Raw genomic sequence first — 20,714 nt, 5'->3', positions numbered from 1 at the left:
TTATTTTTGTTCTTTTTGTTTTTATAAAGCATACGAAGATAGGGAAGATTGTTTTTTTATTTTATTTTATTGTATTTTATTTTGTATATTTGTTTAAAGTTAGTTACGTTTTATTTTAAGTTTCATCACTTAAATTTATTCTGATTGTTGATCTCATCTTATTCCATTCATTGTTTTTAATTTAATAATTAATTAATCTTATCTTAACTATATTAGTCATTTAAAACAATTTAAAACAATTTTAGTGAATTGCTTTTTTAACATTAAGGTTGTAAAATTTTATGGTTTTCAATTAAAATTATTTTATATTTTTCAGTTTAATTTATATATATTTATTATATTTTGTTATTGTATATTTTATTATTATTTATTTTATAACTACTGAATTTATTATTAGCGTTATTATTTTTGATTTCAATATTAATCTTAATTGTTATTTACAGAATATATAAATATAATATTATATACATATATATTAAATATTATTAAATATATTAATATTAAATTAATATATTATAATTAATATATTAATTAATTAATATATTAATATATTATATTAAATATTATATATATATTCTTAAATATCAAATAGTAACATTTTTTAAAAATTAAAAACTAAATTAAAATTTTAAATTATTAAGCAGTTTTATTCATTTAAATTTGTATTTATTAAATGTTTCTTAACGTATATTGCATTTTCTTTTTACAATTTAGGTATCCGTATCTATATATTTTATATTTTTATATATATATATATATATTAATAATATATATATATATATATATTTAATATATTATATATTTTTTTTATATATATATTTTTTTTTTCCACTCATATTAATTAAGAAGCAAACAAAATTTAGGACTAGAATAAAAAATCAAGTGCATAATCCCTATTCACCTATGAATAAACTACTTATACTTATTAATTAAGATTATTACATTATATTCTCTAAAATTTATTTATTTTTTTATTATTAATATATTATTGATTTTATTTATTTAACTTTTATGTCTTATAAATGTTTTTTAAACACAATTTATATTTTATTTTCGCATAAATGTTATAATTTATAATCAGGTATATTATTTTTAGAATTTATAACATATTTAGCACGTCATTATGGTCTCTTTATTATTTTATCTTTGTTAAATTAAAAATAATTTAATTTTCTTATATGCAATTTTATCAGCTATAGTTTTAATTGGTTAATAAATGTCTGAAATTTAAAAAGCTTGATTAAATTGTTCAACGAATTTAGTACTTCTCAGAGAATAGTATTTACTTAGTATAAACTGTATTTTGTATATAAAAAAATTATTTAATACATTTCTATTAACAATTTTAAATGTGGTTCTCTTATTGTACTTGTCAGTTGATTTGAAGCAGAAAATGTTAATGAAAATAACATTTAAAATAATACAAATTAATAATGAAATAAGTATAAATGCCCTCAATAATATAAAAATTAGGTAAAATGGCATTTAGTTTATGTATAAATGAATTTTTTTTATTTAATACTATCTTTTTTTATATATCAAATCGCTTTAAACAACAAACTTAAGTTGTACACTTTATACTTGCATTTACCACACTAACACACATAAAAACATAAAAATAAAAACAAAATTTATAATAAAATTGAACAAAAATCCTAAGATTTGTAATAAATATATAAAAATAATAGCTCATATAATTCATGCACAAAGATGAAACAATTAAAAAATTATATATATCTAAAACGACTTGATAAGAAAAAATTATATTTACTTTCTACTTCAATTCACAAAAAACAAAAATTAATAAAAAAAATTTATATATTCATATAAATAAAAATCTTCTACAAAAAGAAAAAAAATAACAACGTGACCATTTTTACAAATATTTAATAATTGTAATTATTATTAAAACAAATAAATAAATAATTATAATAAGAAAAATTATACTATAAATGATTATAAATTAAAACTTTATGCTAAATAAAATGTAATTATTTAAAGTTATTTATAAACAATATAAACGTAAATTTAACTTTACATATATTTTTCTCGTATATTTGATTTGAAAACTACTGAAATAGTATATTATATATATCAAAATTGATTTATCAAATTTCAACTTCTAAATTAAATACTGCAATTTAAATAATAAACAAAAAAAATTGAATATTTTTTATTGAATAGTTTAAAATCAAAACCACATACAAACTAAACTTGAAAAATTTATATTACTAAATAAATCATAAAAACTTATATATAATATATATATTTAATACTTTTTGTCAATATAAAGCATGAACTCGCTCTTAAATCTCAGTGGTCTCATACTAATTTAAATTGCCGTAAGGAAATAACCAACAATAAAAAATGTATAACCAAAAAATATTAATTAAATTATTTTGTATAATTCTTATTTTTATATAATACACCAAAAGTAACTAATAATTAGTTTAATATACATATTGTTTCCAAATATATTTGCAACATATTAATATATGCTAGTTTTCAAACCAATTCGAAACTCGTATATCTTGAGTTTTCGCTCCGGTTCCATTAAGTAATAAAACTCTTTCTCCTACATTATTTTATATACCCTTGAGTTCTAAAACCATCTAAGGCCTATTCGATCTTATGAAATCATTTTATTGATAAATTCCTGCCTAATAATAATAGGAAACAGTAAGGAATATACTTTTCTATTTGCTGAAAATAAATTTTGGGTAAATTCGCACAGAGTCCGCTCACAGTTTCCTCTCTTACACACGTTCATTCGCATATTCGCATATGGTATAACTCATTGAGATTGAATTTAAAATCCTTGACTTGGGTAATTATTGTTTTGTTTACAAAAATTTTAATTGTAAATTAAATCATGTGGAAAAGTTCACTACTATTTCATTTATATCTATGTAATAAATATTTCCAATATACATATTTTTTTGTAATGTTTGCATTATTTTTTTATACTTTAATGTGGAAAAATATAAAAAAAAACTAGCGATAAAATTGAATATACAAAAAGGATACTAAATAGGTAGACAAAGTATAGATGTTAAATCTAATTTGTAGCCTAATATAATTGCTTTAGTTGTTTTAATTAAGAATTAAAATGTTATAAGAAACAAAATAAAAAAAACAATATCATTGAGAAAGTAAAATTTTACAAAATTAATTGAACAGTTACAGTCGAAAATTTAGTAAAAAATATAAAAATTTATGAAAAAAAAATAAAATTTGTTATATATGTAAAAGTTATCAGATTTACTAATATGAACAAATTTTGAGAATTTGTTTCAAATTTTATAATTTTATTTTATCATTTCACACCTTTAAAGAAAAAATAATTTATATAATTTTTATTTTATATTTATTTAGTTAAATATTGAAATACATATATATACAGATATATATACAATTATATCAATTATATCAAAATTCCTTTTATTTTCAAAACAAAGTCGAGCAATTTAAATATAAATAAATATAAATAAACATTGTTTATATTAAAATAAAATATTCAAATTTAATTGATATGTTAAACAGTAAATAAATTTTTAAAATTATTTAACAATAAGATCATTGAAAAAATCATTTAGCTGATAATATTACAAAATAATTATATATATTGATAACTCAATATGATTAAAATAATAACAGCGTCAAAAGATCGACCATGAATAAAAAACCAACTGCATAATATCTATATATACATATATATATATATAATGAAATATATATATATATATATGAAATATAAATATATAAAATATTTATATATATATATAAGTATCCATATATTTCATTATATATATATATATGTGTATATAGATTTATATTTGAATTTAATATAATACAATTTAAGAAAAAAATAATAATAAATAAACTTTTAAAAAACATGTTTGTATGTAAAAAAGAAACATCACAGTGTTAGAACATCTTTAATTACGAAATAAAAACAACAAAAAGATTTTTTTTAGTTTTAATTTAATATATCTGAAATTTTTGTTTTAGAAAACAACTATTATGAAAGAGTACAGAACTAATAGCAGTACTACACTATAAAAGTACAGAGGCTAGGCTAGCTAGCATGGATACTTCTAAACTGCAGATAGAGCAGATGAAGATATGAATCTTTATCTCGAACTGTTATTCAGGGATTTGTTGGCAAAAGTACTCTTAGGTTATGATAGTTTAAGATATGATTAACTATGGACACACACACACACACAGAACAAGTTTGAATAATCACCAAAAGTAAAATGATCTGGTCGAGGCTGACTTGAGATCAGTTACATGTCACATTATTTTAACACTGGACAGGCTTTGTTAAATTAGTATACATACAGAATATCTGGGGGAACGATTGAGCAGATAAGATAATCAGAAGACACTGTGAATTGGGCAAAAACAGATTGTGCATAAAAAAGATTTGACTAAATGCTTACTTTCTCAGTACGTTGGTTTACAGCGTTTTTAGGGGTTCTGAAAAGGCGAATTTTTCGCCTGTTGATTTATTTGTAATGAGCTCATTTAAATGAAAGGTGTTTGTGTGGTAAATTATCATTACCAGCCTTAATGACCAAACGTGCATAATAGTATGTTTCCACTGCCTTCGTTAGACAATTTTATTTGCTTTAGGTTGCTAATGAATTTTGATTAACCATAGAAAAAGAAATTTGACATATGAAACAAAATAGAATTAAATAAAAAAACAAACAACTCAAAGGTGAGAATTTTTTAAAATGTTCATGTTAAAATTTTCTATATGTGTTTGTTTTTTTAGAGTTATGAATCATTTCTCTGCGTTTTACATGATCAATTAATGAAAACGATATAAATGTAAAGAAACAAAAGTTTTTTTTGAAACTCTTTAAAATACAATAATCAATTTATGCCAATGAAAACAACTAAATTTTAATTTAATTACCAAATGTTATTTTGGTCGTGTGCGAGTTTGGCTAAGTTGCGTTCTAAATGAGGGAAATTCTAAGTTGTGCCGGTAATGTAGTGATGTGTCGATACGTGTTGATAAATGGCTAAATGTGTGCAGTGCAAAATATCCCAAAAAATCTCCCATTTGGTTTAGCATCAACTTAGCCTAACTCGCACACGTCCTTTGTATTCAGTAGAAACATCATATAAATCAAATAACCTAAGGCGAAAAATGTGGAATACAACCCTTAAAAATAAATTTCCCACAAGGAAAATTACCAAAATTTTAAAATTTTTGTCGTGTATTTTATATATAAAATGAAAATGTGATATTAAAATCAATTTTATGCAAAAATGTTTGAACATTATTAAATAATTTCTGTGAAAATTTATTACTTAACACTTTGAAGTCAAGACAAATATATCAAATTCTTACATAAGCCGTAATTTTTTCTTTTAGAGTAACCAAAAAATTCTCACAAAGAAAAAATGAAAAGCAACAACAATGCTCTTAAAAACATCAGAGTTAGATTTTATTCGCAAAAAATTTACTTCTTAAATTTCAATGCAGTTCACTAGAAATATATTGCAAAATTCTAGTCATCCGTTAAAATTATATGAGCATTTCATTTACTAATAAATTCAAATACGTAAATAAATAAATTTATCAAAATACTTAAGATAGAAATGCTTACTAATGCTATTCTTATATTTATTTTATTTTCTTTATTTGGACGTGTGCGAGTTAGGCTAAGTTGATGCTAAACCAAATGGGAGATTTTTTAGGATTTTTTGCACTGCACGCATTTTGTCATTTATCAACACGTATCGACACATCAATACATTATCGACACAACTTAGAATTTCCCTCATTTAGAACGCAACTTAGCCTAACTCGCACACGACCTTAAATGATTTAAGTTTCAGTATATAATTTTTATATATATTATTGTACAGAACACAACAAAAATATGAATATATGTTTGGTAGTGTAAACGCCACATTAAACAACTGTTATACTTGTTTTTTCCGAGGAGCAACACTAAAATTATTTTGACATTTCCAGCCATTTTAAAATTTATTCCAGAGTGTCGCAAGTTCAGTGCAGGCGGTAAAAAGTAAAATATAGTCTTTTGTAAATAACTAGGACGAAATCATGTCGGGGATTGCTATAACACGCTTAGGTGAAGAACGGAAAAATTGGCGCAAAGACCATCCATTTGGATTTGTTGCAAAGTGAGTAATTTATACGTACATCATATAGTAAATATATATATATATATATATTTAATTTACTCTTCATTATATACAAATATGTATTTGAATATTCAACAGGCCAGTAAAAAACAGTGACGGTTCCTTAAATCTTATGATCTGGGAATGCGTTATACCTGGCAAAAAGGACACACCGTGGGAAAACGGATATTATAAGTTACGTATGATTTTCAAGGATGACTACCCAACATCTCCACCGAAATGCAAATTCGAGCCGCCATTATTCCATCCCAACGTATATCCATCTGGAACAGTATGCCTTTCATTGCTAGATGAAGAAAAAGATTGGCGTCCCGCTATCACAATTAAACAAGTTCTGTTAGGTATACAAAAACTTCTTAACGAACCGAATATCAAAGATCCTGCACAGGCTGAAGCGTACACTATTTACTGTCAAAACCGTACAGAGTATGAAATGCGTGTCCGTGCTCAGGCCCGCACTATGCCCGCAAAACTAGATTGATTTTACTATTTAACTTTTTAATAATTCACACAATGTTAATTTATTTATGAATACTTTTTAATGTAAGAAAAAAATTAACTTAATACATAATTACTTTATATACTTTTTTTAATGTACACTTAGTTAAGTAAACGAAAAAAATAATGAAAAACGAGACGAAAAACAAAAAATATGTTTTAAATATCTAAATTGACATGTAAAATATTTTAGTTTTTATGTGGTTTATCGCTAAATTTTTCGAAAAAACGATTGCTTTCACCTAAAATGTAGATTCTACGGAACTATCATCTATTAAAAATACTACGACAAAACCAGGCTGAACCTAGTAATTGTTTCAACGCATATTTGTTAAAAGTCAAGAGCTATCATGAATAAAATTATACTTTTTCTCGATTTGAAATGAAATAAATTTGGTAGGCAATAGCTTCTGTCATTGTTGTAACCCCCAAAATTTTTATGAGTAGCTAAGAATGGATGAAATGGCGAATGCGTGAATGAAATAATATAAGCGGTGAATATATGTATGAATATTAATTAAAACAACTGGATCAAAATGAAAGAATCTACTCAACTCAATGTAACGAAGTCATAAATAAATGAAACATCAGTTATTGTAAATTTGAAGGGAACAGATAAAGGAGTCTACGAGTCTGTAGTCTACTTCAAATGGAATAAACACTTACCCACAATAGCTATAAAAGTTTCATCTAAAAACGTAATGCTACAGAACTTACAACCAAAATTATCAGAATGTATCTTCCTGTTGTGTTAAAATAATTACATCGAAAAACAGAAATTTAAATTATGAAATTCAATTTAAGTGCATAATAGTTTAGTGTTAATACAATAAAAAGTTATATATTTTTTATTAAATAAAAGCATTCGGATGTACCAAACCATAACAGTCAAACAAAATTCAAATTACAATTTTTTTTTAGACTTTGGAGTGGAAATTGTTTTCAAGGATACGCGCCGCGGTGTTTTGTTGTTAGGTGTCTGTTGTTTTAAGTTAGGAGTGCTGACTTTTCTAACTTCTTCCGTCTTACTTTGTGCAGCTACAGAACTTTTCTCATCGTTGCTTTCGCAAATTTGATCTGTAGACATTTTATCAGTTGTGTGGGTTTTTGTCGGTGTTTGTGAAAGTTTTTCTTCAATGGTGTCCTCGTAAACGAGTCGTATATTCTCTGTATTTTCAGCAGTATCGTCATTAATAATCAATGTGTTTACAGGTTCTGTAGCATTTGGTGTATCTGTTGCCGTGTTATTCAAAACTGTGCTTGTTTTTAAGTCCGTTACCGGCCATGCATCCATAGCTTCTTCAATTGGCGCAGGTGTCTCTGTAATTGGTATTTCTTTAATGAGAGTACGTGGTGTACGTCGTACTGCAATTGGAGTGGCACGCTTTGCGTTATGTGGTGAATTTGTTTGCTGTAATGAAGACATTGGCGACTTATTGATATCAGTTGCCAAAGTTTTTTTTTCGGTGATAGAATTTATCAAAGTAGGAGTCATACTGTTTGGTGTGCGTGGATGACGCCGTATGCTAATTGGTGTAGCTGGGCGGCTTTTCTTCTCCGGTGACTCGAACTTCTCGTCACTGCTTAAAATTTCTTTATCTAAAATGATGTCGACTGACAAAAGTTTGTTTCCGGTTGTTATAGATTCATTTGATTTGCTGATATCTTGATTGTCATTAATATTTGATGCATTCATTATTTCTTTTGTCGAAGTCTCTATAGAGTTTGTTTGTGTAAGGTCCTTCTTTGTTTGTGCAGTTACTTTTTCTTTTGTCGAATTCTCAATAGTGTCTGTTTGTGTTAAGTCCTTAGTTTCTGATCTAGTTTCATTAGTTTCTTTTACGTTTTCTAGTCGGGTATTTCTTTTTAAAACTTTTGGGCTATTTGAAAAATCATCCGTAGAAGCTTTACGTCCCTTTTGTGTTTGATTATCATTTTCTTTTTGCTTTTTTCTTTTAACATTCACCACTGTTTCAGTCACTTGTAGATTTTCAAGTATCGATTTCGAATCTTCGTATTCCTCACCCAACTCGTTCTTCTCAAATGTTATAAGCGAACAAAAACCATCAGTGCTAGATACAATAACAATTCTTCCATCATGAGACCAAGTTACATCCGTCAAACGTGTGTAATGTATATTTGATACGACAGCAAAAGGTCGATTCTGTTGAGTGTCATAAAAGTAGACTGAACTTTTTGTAGCCACAGCAAATATCATGCGATATGGTAAAGGAATCACAGCTGGATTTTTTTCTACATCACTTTTTCGTAACTTGTAAAGTATAGGACTACAGCGTACTGCAACTGTGTACTGATTCACAAAAGGAAGCATAATGGATGGCTGACGCAGCGCATAACGGCTGAAGACATATAATGTGTTTATTGGACGTACAACGCCATCGTAGTCTGTAATGCCAGACGGTGTTAGTAAAAATTTGCCATCAGGCGTAAAACATAATCTGCGAAAAAATGTTTGCAATGTATCGTCGTGGAAATAACGAATTCGACGCTCATAAAGTTCGTGTCCTTCCAACGCAGGTAACAAACCTTTGCTGATACGATGGATTACTTTTTTGGTTTGTATATCAAAAATACGTAAATGTCTATAAAATAAAGAATTATTTACTAATTTAAGTATATAATAATTTTTACTTTTATAAATATAATAAATAATTTACCTATCAGTGCTTAATGTTGCGATATATTGATTCTTAGGATCCCATGCAACACCTTGTACAAAACCTTTGTGATCATTTAAAATAGAAATTGATTTTCCTTTATTAATATCCCAAATAATTGCTGAATTATCCACAGAACCGCTTACTAGAAATTGAGAATTTGGTGCCCAACTTAAATCATATACATCTTCCATATGACCTCTCAAAATTTTTAAGGTGATCCACACCTCTTTGTCCTGTTCATTTGTTGGGTCTAATATATTCACTGGTTCGTTTTCACTCTTCTGTTTCCATATGAATATCACACTTTCATCATCGCCAGATGCTAATAATTCACCATTCGGTGACCATTTCACACAGTTCACAGCACGCTGATGACGCGATAAGTCAGCAACTAAATCCAAATTTATATCAGAGTCATCTGACATAAGCTCTACATACCATATGAGTACGTGCGTGTCTGTACCGCCTGAAGCTAATCGGTAAAAGGATTTGTTTCCTCCAACCTGCGCTTGCTGTATATCCACACTTAACACTGGATCCCGATTGTGCCAAGATATTTCTGGTATTTTGCATTTCATTGTAGTTTTATCAAAATTATTGTAATTTGTAATTAATAAATAAACACAATTAGGCCCTGCAGTAATTGTGGTGCGCGACAGATTGTACTATGCAATATTTACGCGGCAATATTTTGCGGAGCTGTCAAAACCATAGCAATGCCATGCCTAAATATTCTGCGGAATTTTGTATTTTAAATTTTATTTAAAGCAACATAAAAATAAAATCATACACTGTTTCAACGAAAATATCTTTTATTTTTTTAAAATTAAAATATATAAAAAATAATAACTTTTACAATATATAGTTAAGGTAACTGTGATTTTCATGAAATGGACTAATTTATTGGGAATGGATTCCTCAACTTTAAAATTCAAAATATACTTAAATGTTTGCTTATATCATATTAAATAAAAACATTTATTATAATAAATAGATATAGAGATTTGTAGTATAAATTTTCTTAAACATAATGAAACTGTTGCAGAACCTAAAACATAATTTATTAAAATTTCAACCGCGATTGTATTGCAATACTGTACTTAGCCTAACTCGCACACATCCTAAATGTATTCCATGATAGAACAAAAAAACCCCAATTAGTCTGTGTATATAGCAAAATTGTTACTATATGGAATCAAATGATGGGATAAAAAAACCAATTGGTCTGTGAATATAGTAAAATCGTTACTATATGGTATCAAATGGTTATTCAAACTACATGTGAGACTTTAATTAAATAAAACCAACTGTTAGTTATGAACTATGTAAAGATTGTAGTAATGAAACCAGTTAGGGGAAATAACTTAATAGCATTAGATTAAGCAAAGACCGACAGAAGATATTGATAAAAACAATTTTATAATATTACATATATATACATATATCCTTTACGATGTACAGAATGATATGTGTATTGGCCAAATATCTTGGTTTTGACATGACAGTACCTGTATCCATCACATGAAAGGATTTAATAATATGATCCTTTATCATATACCGAATGTCTTGATATTAATTAGTGTATAGTGTTTCATTTACAAGCTTTACAATTATACGTCTACACAACTCTTCTGCAATGTACTTTCCAATTCTTTTTCGAAAGGTACTGTCATGTGCACTTCAGTTTTACCTTTAAAATGAGTGTCCGGCTCGTAGAATCTTTCTCAAATTTCTGTTATTGCCTTCAGGGGTCTGAAATGAAACCGCTTTAAAGGTTTCCGGAACTTTATGTTCGGTTTTAAGATAGACGGTAATCAACTATAATTTATTGACAAACTTGAATACCTTGGAGTTATGTTTTATAGCTTATCCTCACATAGAGGATGATGTATAACTCATTTAGGTATATTAACGATAGTTTTAAGACATAATCAGGTAAAGAGAAAAATTAAACTAATTTCGTATAAACAGTTGGGTTAGGTTAGCTAGCAGTGAACCACACATAGACCTATTGGTCCATAGCAATACCAAATAGACCGCTAATTCACTATCTTGATTTTGTGGTAGGAATTTTTGTGATTCTATGAGTAATTGAAACAGACCCGCAAAGCATTTTTTAAAGATTATCTAAAGCAAGTTTTTAGACCAGATCTTAAGCAGATTTTTATTAATTTATACTTGCTATTTTTTAAAGCAGATATGTTTTACCCGTTGACACAATCTAATCTCCAGGTACTTTGTCCCCAATATTCTCCTTTGTTACGTGAGGTCTCAAACCTGACCAGTATCTTTCCTTTTATTTTAATGAGGTAGGAAAAACTATGAGTTTTATTCTACTCTCTAACTATGGCTTTCAAGACCACTTTTAAATGCAAGCTAATGTTTTTCCACCATCTTACACAATTCCCATCATTCATTACGCATAAACTTTGTTCCCAGGACATATATACATATTATATAATTCATATAGTACCATTCAGCAATCGAGTGAGACTTAAGTATTAAATGAGTTAATACTTACTTTCGGCTTTTTGTCTCTTTTACTTAATTTACTCTTTTACTTAAACTCTTTTCGCGTGTGAATCATCCGAAATTAACTGTCACAAATATTATGCAAAATACTTATAAGTGATCTATAAGTATTTAAAAACAAATTAAATACATACATTATAAACGTTGTATGTAAGAATCTCGCTAATTTTGAATTTATGACTCTTTGCTACTCTCTAATAAACACCTTTTCTATAGTAATAAACGGTAAGATTCTGATCCAAAGAATTGTGGTTGTCTCATTAAATATAAATACCGTATCATTATAGTACATACTATATTTGACGCAAATTATACTCATATATGTTATCTCTGCTATACTCATGAATACATTACTCAATTCTAATAGTTTGTCGTAAACAGACTATTCGAAATGGAAATCTCGAAATCTATTCTAAGAAAATCCTATATCACGACTTCAAATAATTTTTAATGGAACTCTTTAGAATCATTACACGATTGTGTTGTTGTTGTAGCTCGTAATCTATAAAGCTTATAACATTAGGATAAAAGAATTACAAGACGAATACATGGGTAAGGGGTTTGGATGTGGATCGGTACACTGGTAGTGTGAGAGTGGAGAAAATTATTTGGGAATTAGAATTAGAGATTAGAGAATGTGCGGAATTTAAATTGAACTTAACCAGGACTGAGAGGAAGAAACCTATCTTCTTCTCAGGAGAAGTCTAAAGATCGATTAATTAAAAAAAAAAGATTAATTTAAGAGTTATGAATACAGTATATATTTTTGCATGCTAATATAAAATAACTTAATTATGTCGTATTTGTTGCTGTTGCTGCTGCATCTGTTGTTGTTGTTGTAAATGTTGCATGTGTTGTTGTAACTGTTGTTGTTGTTGCAATTGAAATTGTTGCTGTTGTATGTGTTGTGGCTGCAATTGATGTTGCTGTTGCTGTTGTTGTTGTTGAATTTGTTGCATTTGTTGTTGTTGATGCATTTGCATTTGTTGCTGTAGTTGTTGTTGCTGTTGTTGACTCAATTGTAGTGTCTGATTCGATTGTTGTTGCTGTTGCTGCTGTTGTTGTTGTTGTTGTTGCTGTTGCTGTCCACTTGCCATTAGACCAACATTTAAACTATTCTGCTGTTGTTGTTGATTTGTTTGTTGTGATTGCTGTTGCTGTTGTTGTTGTTGCTGTTGTTGCTGCTGCTGTTGCATTATATTACTTGTCTGAATTTGTGGTTGATTTGCCATATTATTTATATTTTGTGCAGTTGTTATTGCATGATTTTGTGACTCAGAACTGAAAATATTTTGAAAATAACTCTTTAATAATAAATTATTTTATTTAGCAGCACTTATAATGTGAAAAAATCATTAAAAATGTAATAACTAATGTTGTTAAGAAAGATATGAAAATCTTAAGATGAAGAAAATCATGTTTCGCGTAAGGTTATTCTTTATCAGATCTGAAAATAGAATAATATAAAAATATTAATGAATATATATAGCAGTCTACTGTCACTCAAACATATCCTTTACCCCATTCAACATTTTAAGAACGCTTTAATATAACATAAATTACTGTAACTTGTTTTCTTATGTTTTGTATAAAAAGTATCCGGAATGTTAAGCATACAAAATAATCACCAATTAAACAAAATTTGTTGTATCGCCTTCAAAGATTCACACTCTATCGAATGCAATACAACTATATAAGCGCTGAAGCCAATATTTCTTACATTTTTCGTACGTTAGCATTAACAGATTCAGGTATAACCTTCAACTCATTCAGTCAAATTTTTTTTATTATCGCAATTGACTAACAACACATATATTTTACCAAAGTAAGTCCCAATGTGCGTATTACAACTATTATAGTATATTGTAACTCTTGACTCGACATTTTTACTAAGCTAGTTGAGTTATGACTCTTAATTCTTTAAGGTAATTTTCTTTAATGACAATTGTAATCGATTCGAAAGTCCTTTCTCGATGTAGCTCTGTAAGCTCCAGAAACGGAAAAAAATCATATGGGATCATAGTAGATGACTGTTTGGGATGTGATTTTCAACTCCTTCAGCCATTTTTTTTTATTGGCACAATCGACTTGAAACATATTTATTTTACCAAAGTACCACCCAACTTATTATTACAACTACTGTAGTATATGGTAACACCTTCATATACCTCCATACACTTTCAACTCATTAAGCCAATTTTCTTTAATGGCTGCAAGCAATTCGAAACTCTTTTTTGGAATTGGTAATCGTTGTATTGCGAATAGGTAAAAAACATATGGAAGCATGCCATATGAAAAAATCCTAGTGTAAACATAATTAGTAAAAGATCACTCTCAAATCTTGCATGATATCACAGTACATCATATCCACCAATTTACAGAAAACAAAATTCCGGATACTTTTCACATAGTACGTGTGTTAGTGCTAAATTGGTGAAGTTATTTATATTAACACACATATACACATATTACATATATATTATAAAAGGAGGTCTAGGTTTTTGGTATGTACTAATAAATGCTGGAACTAAATCTTTTTAAATTTGGGCACATATCACTGATGACAAAACATTTTAATGGATCATTTTTTTAAATGCTTACTTCTTTTCTGCTTGTATATCTTCGAGATTTAAATGTGTAATAAAACGTAGACGCAACTGTAAGGTGGGTCGCAGACGCTTAATAATTGCTTCTGATTCATTCTTTATAAAATTTCCAACATAAATGTATTTTATATGATAACTAAAACAAATACTTGTTGATTAAACTTCAATTAAATCAAATGTGAAAGATAAAAACATACAGAAAATCGCAAATAGGATCCATATATTCCAGATTATTAGGACCATGTTGCTTATCCACAACTTCCAGCAATTCATAGAGTAAAATGGCAATACCAGCAACTGCATTTGGCTTCTCTTGCTCTATACGCTGCAAAAATGGACCAAATACATGGCATAGGAATATTAACTGATGTTCAGTACATATGCAAGGTTTTAACTTCTCTTCCAGATATCTTAAAGTGCAAAAAAAGAGAAATAATTAATGATTGCATTTATACGTAAACATATACAAACTTTGTCATTAAAGCCAATTTGAAGCCACCCATATGATGAAACACAGAATGTGCTACTGCCAATACAACGACATAACTCTTATCAATCATTGCTTCACGAACTGTTTTAAAATTGAATATTTGAAAAGCATTAAAGCGATATGTCCATTTCAACATTTTTGGAGATTTCAACACTTCCTGTAGGCGATCATATATGCAACTCCAATATGCTTCTGGTAATGCAGCCAATACAATACCCACAGCATTTATATAGCTATATATTTCCTTTTGTGGAATTTGTGAGTAACCTTTTACAATAATGTCAATAATATTATTTGCCACTACTGTTGGTGCTACTGGCAGACTAAGCAATTCCACGCAAGTAACATAGAGCGCATGAGTTGGTGCATTGGGGAACTCATTAAAACGCCAGTCCGTATTGTAAAATAGATTTTTACCATTTATTGCTGGAAAAATTATTAAAAAATATTTAAATAAATTATTATAGTTAAATAATTTAATTTTTGTACACAATAACACTCACTATCGGATAATCGACGTATTAGCTGTATGTAATAACTAAGCTCCGGATTCCATAAAAGCTCCTGATTTTGTAAAAATGTTTTATACGGATCACTGAGGCACCAATAAGGTGGTCGTATGTCAGTAAAAGCGCCTGTTATGGCACTTATCTGTACAAATAATTCATAACAATAAATATGAATTTTTAGATATATCTTAAAAATAATAACAAACCATTTTCTTTTTAAGTGATGGGCGGTCTCTTAATATATGTTCATAAAAATGGAAGGTATTATACAAATAAGTTATTGGACGATCTATTAATTTTAGATAACATTTTAATTAATAATTAACATTTAAATGAAGTATATATATTTACCATGAAACTTGTACAAAATACTCAGGTGATCCAATATTACTTCTAGTATTTGATGCACATGTTGTATGGGTAATTCTATGAAACGATGGACCACTATGTCTAGCACCGGTAAAAATCTTAAACAAACATTAGTGAAGTACACGGGCAATGGAGTATGTGAAGCAGATTCATCAGGAGCAAATTTTTCAGGATATTTTTGATGGAATGATAAATGTTTTTCGTACCTAAAATTTCTTATTCAATTAAAATAACTAGTTACTAATTTAATTTTAGAATAATACCGACCAATTATTTTGTTTCCAGTGATCAGGATTCGTTTCTTTGCAGAATTCTTGTATGCGGTTTCTTAATTCTGAGGCTTTTAATAAAAGTAACTGTATAATTAAAAAACAAACTTGTGCCTCATTACCCTCCTGTGTACGTAATGATAAGCAGAGTACAACGCGGTCAACAGTAACAACATTATATTTCCAGATCATATTGTTAATTGTGTCGACACACTTATGTATGAAATCTTTGCCATTGGAGTTGGCAACTTCACCAACCAAATAATCGCATAATTTACGTAAATGAGCAGAAAGCGCACGTGCACTTATGCCTTCAAGTATTCTAAAAATATAATCAAAATTTATAGAATTTAAAAAAAATAAAGACGATGAAACAGTATTCAATTAATTAAATTTGTTAAGGTGGTTACGATTATTGTCTCATCATTAGAATTGTGGGACTACAAATGTCAGGATTAGAACTTAAACCTGCTCATTTTGAAGCAAATGACTACCAAAGCTGCACGAAAATTGTTGAAATTTTGATTTTCATGCACATTTTCAATTGTTTCGCTTAAATAGAATACAAATTGCTTACTTATATGCCACAGGACTTATAGTTTCCGTTTCCCAAATCATTTTAAAAAGTAAACATAAAAATAAAGGATTTGTAGTGGGCCGTATGAAATGTGCAATTATATCACTCTCGTTAGACATTGATGTCCAATTGCGGTATTCCTCTTCAACTGATTTCTTCAATAATGTTTTATTTTCTATTGGATGACTATTTTGAGTGAAAAATTCATTTAAGGCTGGAGGAAAACAAGCTAATGAATGTGAAGCCCAAGAGTGTGGGGTATTTTGCATTATTGTGGTCAGTAACTCTTTACACCAGGCCTGTAAATCATCACCTATAAATTCATTAAATTAGTTAAAATATATGTATATATATTAATATTCCTTTTAGTACCGGATCCGGTTATATGCATAGATCGAGCTAATGTCAAAATTAACACGCGATTCAATTCTTCGCTATCTGTAGATACGACAGAACCAGATGGCTTTTCATTTAAATGTCGGGAGAGTTGCGGTTGCACCTCAACGGAGCCTAAACCAGTTATAAGACGCAAAGCGGTTGATTCAAAACTGTAATTGTTAATTAGTCGTTAATATTGTTATAAATTATTTGTAATGCGTAAAAAATCTTACCATAAGTTTAATTGCATTTTATTTGTTTGTGGCACTGGAGCTAAGGAATGTAAGTGCGATAGTAGCTGTACACGATAATGAGTTGGAATATGATGTAAACGAAAAGAGAACATTTCTAGCAGTGTATGTAATATTCCCCATGCATGATGTTTAAAAACAGTTGGAAGTAATTGAGCTATGAAAATTAAATTTAAAATTTTTTTAATTTTCTTATAAAACTTTGATTACACAAGTACAAAGACGTGATTAACTTTATAGTGTGAATGTATGTACAACTAGAATATATAAAGAAAGTTAGGTGTCGTTTTTGATAACGTTAATTATTATAATTAATTATATACCATAAAATTCCAAGTCTAAAATTGACTGGGTTAATTAGTACTACTAATACAAGATACACATGTTTTAATCCGTTGTACAGCAAGACTGAATTTTACTATGGGTTAAAAGATTATGGTTGAAAGTAGGCAGAACAGTGAGTTTGCTGCACAATACGTTACAATTCGTCTATATTACCGCATAATACATAAATTTTACTTAGGTTTATTTAGAATTCTCTTCAACTATTATTATGTTACCACAATACACTCCGAAAATTTAACTTAATTTAATCAATCTTAATTTAAAAAAATTACAATAATATATATATATAATATAATAAATACAAGGCTTAAGGTCGGTTATTTTACAATTTAAATTATTAACAAGTAACAGTTATTGATTGTTAAAATTTTTGTTTATATTTAAAAAAAATATAATTTAATACAAAAACATTTCATTCTAACTCGTAGACCATCTATATTATTTTATGGTAGTAGTAGCAGTAGTAGTAGTATAAGCTTTATTTTACTTCAAAAATAAAATATTTTGCATAGAAATTTATAACAATTACATATAATGTAATATATAAAGCTTACACCTAATTATTTTTATATAATTTTATATAAATATATAATGTATCTCTTAATAAACTCACTTAAAAATCCTTTAATTCCCAAAGATTCTATTTCAGTATAAACAAGAAGACGTGCATAAGTTTCTACAAGAGCAGGAGTTGGAACAGTACTTTTACTCTGTGCTTGCTTAATCATTTGTGTAACAAAACTGCAAATTATAACAAATTATAATTGTTATCAATTAATATTCAGTGCATATTTTTACAAACTATTTATTACCTATGAATAAGCGACATTTTACTGTGTACAGTTAAACTATCAAGAACAACCATTGAAAAAGGAACCGAAGGTACTTGTGTTCCCCCTGTCGTCTTAGTACTATTTAATGCTTCAACCAAAATGTTCATTGGACGTGCAAAGTATTCCTGATTTGTAGAATACGCATTACATATTAATATTATACGAAAATCATTTCCAAGACTAATAGTCATCAAAGTACTTGGCATAACCAAATGTTGTAGAAAACTTGAAAGACATATGTTATAATTAATTAAAGATATTTCTTTTTTAGATGTATTTAATATTTACTCATGATGATTCTTCAAAGCAATTGGTAGTGGACGATTTATGTTCATATTTTCCACACGTGCTTTTTTCATTAAATGTATCCAAATACAAATTGGTGCCATCTGAATAACGAGATTAGAAATAGATTTCAATTAAAATTTAATAGGTTTTAATATTACCTGCCGAAGAGATGATGATTTAGTGCATTCTGGCAACTTTAATGGTTCTTGCTCTGGATATAGTAAATCGAAAAGTTTAAACATTGGTAAGAAATTTGCAATCTATAAAAAAACATACATTAATAAAAATTAACTTAAATAAGAGTTATTAAATACTGGATTTTTCTGTATGCTTCCAGATATGAACTGTAATAAAATCCACATTAGTTGATCACGACCTTTACGTAACTCCATTTTTGAGAGCTTTTTAGAAAAATAAATAATATTATTATGTTTTCTTACATGAATCTATTTCAATTATTAACCTTTTCATATAATGCTAGCACGATTTGCATAAAACTAACAAATTGAAATAATACAAAATATATTAATTGAGATGATAGATGCAACCAAACCCATTCATTATCGGAAATTTGTTCCTCTGGCGCACTAGAACTGCTTGCTGAACTTGATTCAGACGATTCAGTCATTTCCATTGCGCTTATTATTAAACTAACTAATTGCTCTTCCAGAGCATTACAGCGTTCCTTTTGTTGCTTTTGTAAGTTAAGCATAACAGATACCATCTCTTTCGAATATGGTTGATTTAGAACATAGCGTAATAGTTGCGTTTGCTCTTCCAATAGTTCTGGTTCATAAGGCAGACAACCTTTAAAATTAAATTTTAATGTATTATGATCTAATTTCCAAGAATTCATCATATGGTCTGCATATCCAAAATGTTCAACTATTGGTAGCATGTGTGAATGTCCTATTATGGAAACCATTTGTGCTATACTGCGAAATTCTTCCAAAAAATCTGTCATTAATTTATTAATTTTCTAAATGGGCAATATAAGAAAGTATTAAACGTTAAAGCGGTACAATGCGGTAAAACTACTCACCCAATGGTATGGGAATGGTTTCATTATTTCATTTGCTATAAAATATGCCGGCAGCAAACACTTGTTTCTGTCAAATATCAAACGGATTATTTCTTCTAAAGCTGATAGTTGTGGCATGTATATCACATTTATATTCAACGGGAAAGATTGTGCCTTATCACGACATACCTGAAATCATCAACATATATAACTTGTCATTATAATAATGTATTTTCTATTTTAAACAAAACACCTTCATAACTTCACGTACTCCCTTATAGTCCACCTGTGTTATTACTTTCTTTATAAGGCGAAAACATTCAATCCAAAAATCTTTGTTTTCATAAACGAGTTTGTCGCACAATAAGATTTTATCACAGAGCAGTCTACAATATTTCAATATTTAAGTTTAAACTCAAATAATTTAATATTATAAATATATTAACCTTGCGGTTATGAGGTGTGCATCAACCAATTTACTTAGCGTTTTCAACAGCACTCTTAATTGATTTAAATTGGTTGCAGTCGCAGTACGCTGCAGGTACTGCCTCACAAGTCCCTCCTTACTGTCTTGTGGCACACTCCCAAAGCTGGTAACTGTATTTTATTCAACGTAATAAACTAATTAATAATAACAGTTATTTTGGCGCAATTATGAGTTTTACCAATTAAATCCATAAATTTTGTCGAACTAGCCTCCTCATCTTCGGGATTATAAACGATGGCTGACGAAAACAGTACAACCTTTGAATTCACTTTCTATAAAAGAAAACCAAAAACTATTAATATTATTTCTTTTTTAAAGCAAATTATTTTTCACACCAAAAAATTATTTACAGCATCCAAAATTTTTGCCTCCATTGCATTTCATGCTTTAT

The 20,714-nt window shown here is 28.1% G+C and overlaps 5 protein-coding genes across 5 annotated transcripts in view; 2 read left to right on the top strand and 3 right to left on the bottom strand.

Moving 5' to 3' along the window:
• Positions 1 to 4,837, top strand: part of LOC119674965 (flotillin-1-like) — a 6,819-nt gene extending 1,982 nt beyond the window's left edge. The window contains exon 5 of the mRNA XM_038086121.1: positions 4,784 to 4,837. Coding sequence (XP_037942049.1) covers positions 4,784 to 4,837 — 54 coding nt within the window. The remainder of the gene's footprint in view (positions 1 to 4,783) is intronic.
• A 1,106-nt stretch (positions 4,838 to 5,943) lies between these two features.
• Positions 5,944 to 6,828, top strand: LOC119679674 (SUMO-conjugating enzyme UBC9-B-like). The gene is made up of 2 exons (XM_038092161.1): positions 5,944 to 6,168; positions 6,268 to 6,828. The coding sequence occupies exons 1-2, from the start codon at positions 6,089 to 6,091 to the stop codon at positions 6,668 to 6,670; spliced, it is 483 nt and encodes a 160-aa protein (XP_037948089.1). The 5' UTR covers positions 5,944 to 6,088; the 3' UTR covers positions 6,671 to 6,828.
• A 492-nt stretch (positions 6,829 to 7,320) lies between these two features.
• On the bottom strand, positions 7,321 to 10,100 carry LOC119681664 (chromatin assembly factor 1 subunit B-like). Its single transcript, XM_038094922.1, has 2 exons — positions 9,366 to 10,100; positions 7,321 to 9,290 (listed from the first exon to the last, which is right to left on the bottom strand). The coding sequence occupies exons 1-2, from the start codon at positions 9,944 to 9,946 to the stop codon at positions 7,592 to 7,594; spliced, it is 2,280 nt and encodes a 759-aa protein (XP_037950850.1). The 5' UTR covers positions 9,947 to 10,100; the 3' UTR covers positions 7,321 to 7,591.
• A 2,247-nt stretch (positions 10,101 to 12,347) lies between these two features.
• Positions 12,348 to 13,341, bottom strand: LOC119674964 (nuclear transcription factor Y subunit beta-like). Its single transcript, XM_038086120.1, has 3 exons — positions 13,237 to 13,341; positions 12,750 to 13,181; positions 12,348 to 12,402 (listed from the first exon to the last, which is right to left on the bottom strand). Exons 1-3 carry the CDS (start codon positions 13,254 to 13,256, stop codon positions 12,348 to 12,350), a joined length of 507 nt encoding a protein of 168 aa, XP_037942048.1. The 5' UTR covers positions 13,257 to 13,341.
• On the bottom strand, positions 13,243 to 20,697 carry LOC119679960 (mediator of RNA polymerase II transcription subunit 23-like). Its single transcript, XM_038092562.1, has 22 exons — positions 20,659 to 20,697; positions 20,502 to 20,595; positions 20,283 to 20,433; positions 20,090 to 20,222; positions 19,858 to 20,025; positions 19,279 to 19,794; positions 19,130 to 19,216; positions 18,974 to 19,075; positions 18,816 to 18,916; positions 18,507 to 18,752; positions 18,308 to 18,435; positions 17,332 to 17,506; positions 17,093 to 17,268; positions 16,721 to 17,033; positions 16,142 to 16,465; positions 15,857 to 16,080; positions 15,712 to 15,794; positions 15,500 to 15,647; positions 14,978 to 15,422; positions 14,704 to 14,916; positions 14,502 to 14,642; positions 13,243 to 13,347 (listed from the first exon to the last, which is right to left on the bottom strand). Exons 1-22 carry the CDS (start codon positions 20,695 to 20,697, stop codon positions 13,332 to 13,334), a joined length of 4,023 nt encoding a protein of 1,340 aa, XP_037948490.1. The 3' UTR covers positions 13,243 to 13,331.
• Between the last annotated feature and the right edge of the window lie 17 nt (positions 20,698 to 20,714).

Source organism: Teleopsis dalmanni, chromosome 2 (genome assembly GCF_002237135.1).
Source record: "Teleopsis dalmanni isolate 2A chromosome 2, ASM223713v2, whole genome shotgun sequence".
In the NCBI taxonomy this organism is placed as follows: Eukaryota; Metazoa; Arthropoda; class Insecta; order Diptera; family Diopsidae; genus Teleopsis; species Teleopsis dalmanni.
This window is presented reverse-complemented; position numbering and strand designations above follow the sequence as displayed.

Coding starts and splice junctions, on each gene's coding strand:
- LOC119679674 (XM_038092161.1), top strand. CDS start 6,089: ATGTCGGGGATTGCTATAACACGCTTAGGTGAAGAACGGAAAAATTGG. Junction 6,169..6,267: donor CCATTTGGATTTGTTGCAAA/GTGAGTAATTTA, acceptor AATATTCAACAG/GCCAGTAAAAAACAGTGACG.
- LOC119681664 (XM_038094922.1), bottom strand. CDS start 9,946: ATGAAATGCAAAATACCAGAAATATCTTGGCACAATCGGGATCCAGTG. Junction 9,291..9,365: donor GCAACATTAAGCACTGATAG/GTAAATTATTTA, acceptor TTTATTTTATAG/ACATTTACGTATTTTTGATA.
- LOC119674964 (XM_038086120.1), bottom strand. CDS start 13,256: ATGATTTTTTCACATTATAA. Junction 13,182..13,236: donor ATGATTTTTTCACATTATAA/GTGCTGCTAAAT, acceptor AAATATTTTCAG/TTCTGAGTCACAAAATCATG. Junction 12,403..12,749: donor CAACAGTTACAACAACACAT/GCAACATTTACA, acceptor TAAGCTTTATAG/ATTACGAGCTACAACAACAA.
- LOC119679960 (XM_038092562.1), bottom strand. CDS start 20,697: ATGGAGGCAAAAATTTTGGATGCTGTAAATAATTTTTTG. Junction 17,034..17,092: donor TATGCATATAACCGGATCCG/GTACTAAAAGGA, acceptor ATGAATTTATAG/GTGATGATTTACAGGCCTGG. Junction 15,648..15,711: donor CATCACTTAAAAAGAAAATG/GTTTGTTATTAT, acceptor TTATTTGTACAG/ATAAGTGCCATAACAGGCGC.